Source organism: Diplotaxodon limnothrissa, linkage group LG1 (genome assembly GCF_057381915.1).
Source record: "Diplotaxodon limnothrissa isolate DT_005_m linkage group LG1, D_limnothrissa_male_GT1.1, whole genome shotgun sequence".
Lineage (NCBI taxonomy): Eukaryota > Metazoa > Chordata > Actinopteri > Cichliformes > Cichlidae > Diplotaxodon > Diplotaxodon limnothrissa.
This window is the reverse complement of record NC_140596.1, coordinates 35,896-41,286: the sequence shown is the minus strand read 5'-3', so window position 1 is coordinate 41,286 and position 5,391 is coordinate 35,896. Positions and strand designations below refer to the sequence as shown.

General features: G+C 46.0%; 1 protein-coding gene across 1 annotated transcript; it reads right to left on the bottom strand.

Moving 5' to 3' along the window:
- Positions 1-317: 317 nt before the first annotated feature.
- Positions 318-1,936, bottom strand: LOC146639165 (uncharacterized). Its single transcript, XM_085351188.1, has one exon. The coding sequence runs from the start codon at positions 1,922-1,924 to the stop codon at positions 362-364; it is 1,563 nt and encodes a 520-aa protein (XP_085207314.1). The 5' UTR covers positions 1,925-1,936; the 3' UTR covers positions 318-361.
- Positions 1,937-5,391: the final 3,455 nt, after the last annotated feature.

The following is a 5,391-nucleotide window of genomic DNA, read 5'->3' as shown; positions in this document are numbered from 1 at the left end:
AAATGGAAACTTCAAAAAATACAAGGATGAAAACCTTATATTATGAAATGAAAACTTAAAACTTCTAAAAGTACAAGCATGAAAACCTTATACTTAAAATGATGCAAACCTTAAATTGAAAACTTTATGTGTAAACTAATGAAAACTTCATATTTAAAATGGAAACTTTATGTTTAAAACTGAAGACTTCAAAAAATAAAATAAAAGCATGAAAACTTTATATTCAAAATGAAAAACTTTATGTTTAAAAGTCAAGACTTCAAAAAATAAAAGTATGAAAACTTGCATAACCTACTAATGTTTTAATCAGTGCATGATCACTTGACAAGTCATTTTTAATCACCACGTCATTTATTAGCAGCTAGTACAAGTTCTCCTCTAACAGAATTGCAACGGGATGTTGTTCTTCTTCAGGCACGGCAACATAAGCAGTCATTGTAGTTGTTATCATCTGTGAAATCATTACTCTTAGGCATGGCAACACACACAACACTAATATGAGCAGTGCTATCATGATGAGACCTAGAAGGAAAAATGGCTTTGCTACAGCAGCCAGCCATGAACCGCTGAACAGCCAGTCCAGCCAGCTTTGTGCTGTAGCTGCTCCAGGTGTGTGTTCAGTGACATATTTTTGCAGAGCGGTCAAATTCTGCAAAGCTTCATAAATGTCTCCTCCAGTTTCGTATCCATCAGGGATAAAAGTGCAACATGTTTCCCCGATCAGCTTGCAAACTCCTCCTTGTGATGCTGTTAGCAGGTCTAGTGTCAGTCTGTTCTGCAGCACCATCGTTCTGATGGCCTGCTGTTCTCCTGCTAAGGCGGTTCCCAGGGTCTTAGTCAAGTTGATGTGTCGTAGCAGAGCATATCGGTTGATTTCCACATGATCTCGCACCTCGGCAACTCCAATGCCGGGGATCAAGCTCTGTAAGAATTTCACTCCTCCTCCCCAGATGCGAAACTCTCCCGGCACTCCAGTGTCCACGGTAATGCCGAAAGAATTGGGGGAGGCGATGTCCACTTCACGTCTCTGCCGGCTGCTTGGGTGATGTGCAACACTTTGCATGAAGAAAACGTGATCTGATAATTCCACCAGGGCGCACAGACCTCCCCAACCTTCAGGGAGTGACAGATAAGCCTTGTTGCCACATAGGAAGTACCAGTCAGCCAAAACTCTGGTTCCTCTGCTGCTGGGTGCCGTCCGTGCACATCCTGTCTGGTACTGAGTCTTTGTTTGTAGTGGCATTCGGTAGCTGTAGTCGGAGCGACAGTTTAGGCCCATCAGCGTCGTGTTACTGGCACAGGTGGCGTTGATTGAACAGGCCATACACTTCCTCTCGTTCCTTGGTGGGCAGAAAGTGTATATGGACTTACATAGGTGAGTAGGCAGCTCCCCCACTGCCCGCGATCCATTGTTCATCACACATACTGGCAGTTGTGATGCGTTCAGTTTGTTCAGTAGAATTACATCAGGCAGTGGGTCTGAGACTTGGGGCCAGGTCAGTAGGTAGGTCTGTCCGGAACAGTTCACATTTGTGAGTGATGATGACCTCCAGGTTGCTTTTGCTGGGATGCTGTAGTTGGCTTTGGACCAAAGAGTACCGTAGCCTGGATGTGTTGCCAGGCCCAACAGACACCAACTGCGATCTTCAGGTATGCTGTACGGCCACAGGCCAGACGTCTGCGAGGATAGGGGCATATGGGTACATGCATAGCAGTCAGTTTTGTTATTCAAATGAGCTGTAGTGTTCATAAACTGCCACCAGAAGTTAGTGGCGTATCCATGGGGAAACTTGGTGTACTTTCCTTTGTCATACAGTGTCTGCCTTTTCTCCATATAGCGTGACTTGTTGTCCCTCACGGAAGCAAAGGTGAGGAGCCCGGCCATGGTCAGGGCCGCTGCAGTTGATAAGAGCCACCACCTCATGACGACGGAACACGCCCTCCTGTCGCGAGTAGACCCCCCGGCCAGGAAAGCTGACCCCTCCACCGGGCGAGATCACAACAAGCGGGCAAGCCTGCCGTCAGCTGTGTTTAGATGGCTTCACTGACTCGCCTGCAGTGACTCTGATGGACCCAGGATGGTCGTTCCGCAATTTTGCAAGCGGTCGGTGTAGTGAGGAGGACTTGGTATGGCCCCTCCCACCTGGGTGTGCTCCAGTTTTTCCTTTGGAGCACCTTGATCAGAACCCAGTCACCGGGCTTTAGTCTGCAAGACACTGGAGAAACATCATCAGGTTGTTGATTATGTACAATGATCTCTTTGTTTTCTAACAGCTTAGACATCCATTCTGCTAATGTGTTTTCTCTGATTGCTTTGTCTATTGGTTGACTGGTAATAGGCAGTGGAAACGGCCTGCCATGAATGATTTCAAATGGAGTTAGTTTATGGGAGCCTTGTGTTAAGCGCATCCACATCTTCACTAAACCCAAACATTCAGGCCACGGCCTTCCTGTTTCTGCCATGCATTTCCTGAGCCTTTGTTTTATAGTGCCGTTAGTTCTCTCTACAAGGCCTGCGCTCTGAGGGTGATAAGCACAATGGTGTTTTATGCTGAAACCGAGTGCTTCAGAGACCTTAGTGATGACATCATTTACAAAATGAGTGCCGTTGTCTGATCGTATCAAAGCTGGAATGCCATATGTGGGTATGAAGTGATTGCACAGGCACTTTGCTACTGAAATTGCATCTGCCTTTTTCACTGGATAGATTTCCGGCCACTTTGAGAACACGTCTATAACCACTAGGGCGTATTTTGACCCTTGACATTCGCTTAGTTCAATAAAATCCATATGAATTGTGTGAAAAGGATGAGGCGGAGTTGGAAAACGGCCTCTTCTTGGTCGCAGGTTACCCTGAGCATTATATTTTTGACACGTCATGCACGTTCTGACAAATTGTTTTGCTGAAGTTTCAAAATTTACAGTGTAGAAATGAGAGTTGACAATACAGGTCATTCCCCCCGATGACAAATGCGTACAGCCATGAGTCACTAATGCTGCCATCTTGTGGAGCGATTTTGGCAACACTGGCTTGCCATAACACATCATTAAATCGTTTGTCAGAACTGCACCGTGTTTTAGCCATTTTGCCTGCTCTGCTGTGCTTGCTGCTTTTTGTTCACTTTGCAACACATCCAGTGGAATCTGATGCGTGTTTACTGCCATTAGTGTCATGTTTGTCTTTTGTGCCGCCTGTTTTGCGGCACTGTCAGCAAAATTGTTGCCTGTAGTAATAAAAGAGCTATCAGTTTTGTGTGCTGCACATTTACACAATGCGAGTTGTTGTGGTAAATTTATTACAGTCAGCAGTCGTTGTAAGAGGCTTGCATGCTGGACTGGTTTACCGGTTGATGTAATCATTCCTCTGTTTTGCCAGAGCTTTGCAAAATGATGCACAGCAGAGAAAACATACTGGCTGTCTGTATAAACGTTTATTTGTTTATCTTTGTGTATTTCACATGCACGAATAACAGCTATCAGCTCAGCGCTCTGTGCAGAATATGAAGAAGAAAGTGGTTTTGCTTCTATTATTCTACTGTCTGTGGTTACTGCGTAACCTACACAATTACGGCCTGTGTTGTCTTTAGAGGCCGATCCGTCCACAAAGACATCACGAAAACCAGCTTGTGGCTCAGCATGGATGTCAGGGCGGGGTTTGGTGTCTTTGTCTAATTCTGCATGGCAGTTGTGCACATCCCCATCAGCTGGTGTGCTCACTAGAGTCCCTGGATTCAGTGTGCCACATTTTTCCAGTGTGATGTGAGACTGTGGTAGTAAAATGCCTACATACGATAGCTGTCTGGCATGAGTCAGGTAAGAGAGATTGGCTTGCAGCAGTATAGATGTGACAGCATGCGGGACCTTCACAACTAATTTGTGCCCTAAGACAATGTCTGCTGACTTCTTTACTGCTTCTGTGGCCGCTGCACAGCTTTGGACGCAAGTCGGCAGGCCCGAAACTACAGCGTCTAACTTACACGAGTAGAATGCTAAAGGGCGCTGTTTGTCACCAAAAGCCTGTGTCAGAACTGCCTTCATGTAGCCGGCCCCCCCATCAACATGCAGCACGAAAGGCTTGTCATAATCAGGCAGGGCCAGGACTACATTTGTTTGTAAAGCCACCTTTAGGTTAGTAAATGCTGTGTCTGCCTCTACCGTCCACGTTATTGTGTCGCGCAAAGCGAGGTTTTTGCCATAAATCATGTCTTGGAGTGGCTGAACTGTTAGTGCATACTCTGGAATCCAAGCTCTACAGAAATTACACAAACCTAAAAAACTCATCATCTGTTGTTTTGTTTTAGGTTTGGGTGTGTTTTGCACTGCCAGCTTTCTGGTTCCCAGCAGTGTTTTGCCCTGGCCTGTGAGTGTGTGTCCGAGATATGTAACGTTATCACTCCACAGCTGCAGTTTGTGTTTTGAGACTTTGTGGCCCTGTTCAGCCAAATGCTGTAGCACAGCAAGTGTGTTGTCTTTGCACGCCTGCTGTGTATGACCGGTTATTAAAATGTCATCTACATACAGCAAGTATTGACCTAGCTGTGGGAGCTTACAGCTAGACATTGACTTCTTCAGTGCTTCTGCATAGAGGGTTGGGCTATTCTGGAAACCCTGGGGCAAACGAGTGTATGTGTACCTCTGACCCTCAAAGGTGAAGCCAAACAATGGCTGTGAGTCTGGATGTAGTGGAACTGAGAAAAAAGCGTTTGAAAGGTCGATTACTGAGAACCACTGTTCGTTCGGTGTGACCTGATTTAAAACAGTGTGTGGATTAGCAACCACAGGTGGGATTTGTTCAGTCACTTCGTTTATAGCTCTCAGGTCATGTACTAGACGGTATGCACCCGTGATAGCTTTTTTAACAGGAAAGATAGGAGTGTTACAGGTGGCTGTCTTTGTTTTTATTAAAATTCCTGCCTTTTCCATGTCTGCTATCACTGGGCGAATGCCATGTCTAGCCTCAGTAGTGAGTGGGTATTGAGATATCAGTGGTCTGTGTTTTGAGAGAGGTTTTACTCTTACTTCATCTGCATTTTTTATAAGGCCTACATCAGCAGGGCCTGTAGACCAGAGAGTTTTAGGCAGCTGAGCTAGTGCTGCCTGATGTCATTCAGTTAATTGTGCATGTGTTTCAGCGGCATCGGCTAGGTGTACAGCGGGCCTGACTGCGACCAGCCAACCCAGTGTGTGTCGGAAACAACCCGTCCGGCGGCCTTGAAGCCAGCCTTCATGAGTGTCTTCCGTTTTTTCATAAGTGTCTGCTTCAACCCTGGCTAACACATTTCCTAAATCCTTCCAGTCTGAATGATAGTCATGCGCTACAGACACGTGTGGCTTAGGCATGCGGTTCAAAGCCTTCACGGCTGCTGATTGGATTACTGAGCACACTGCATT

Coding starts and splice junctions, on each gene's coding strand:
- LOC146639165 (XM_085351188.1), bottom strand. CDS start 1,924: ATGAGGTGGTGGCTCTTATCAACTGCAGCGGCCCTGACCATGGCCGGG.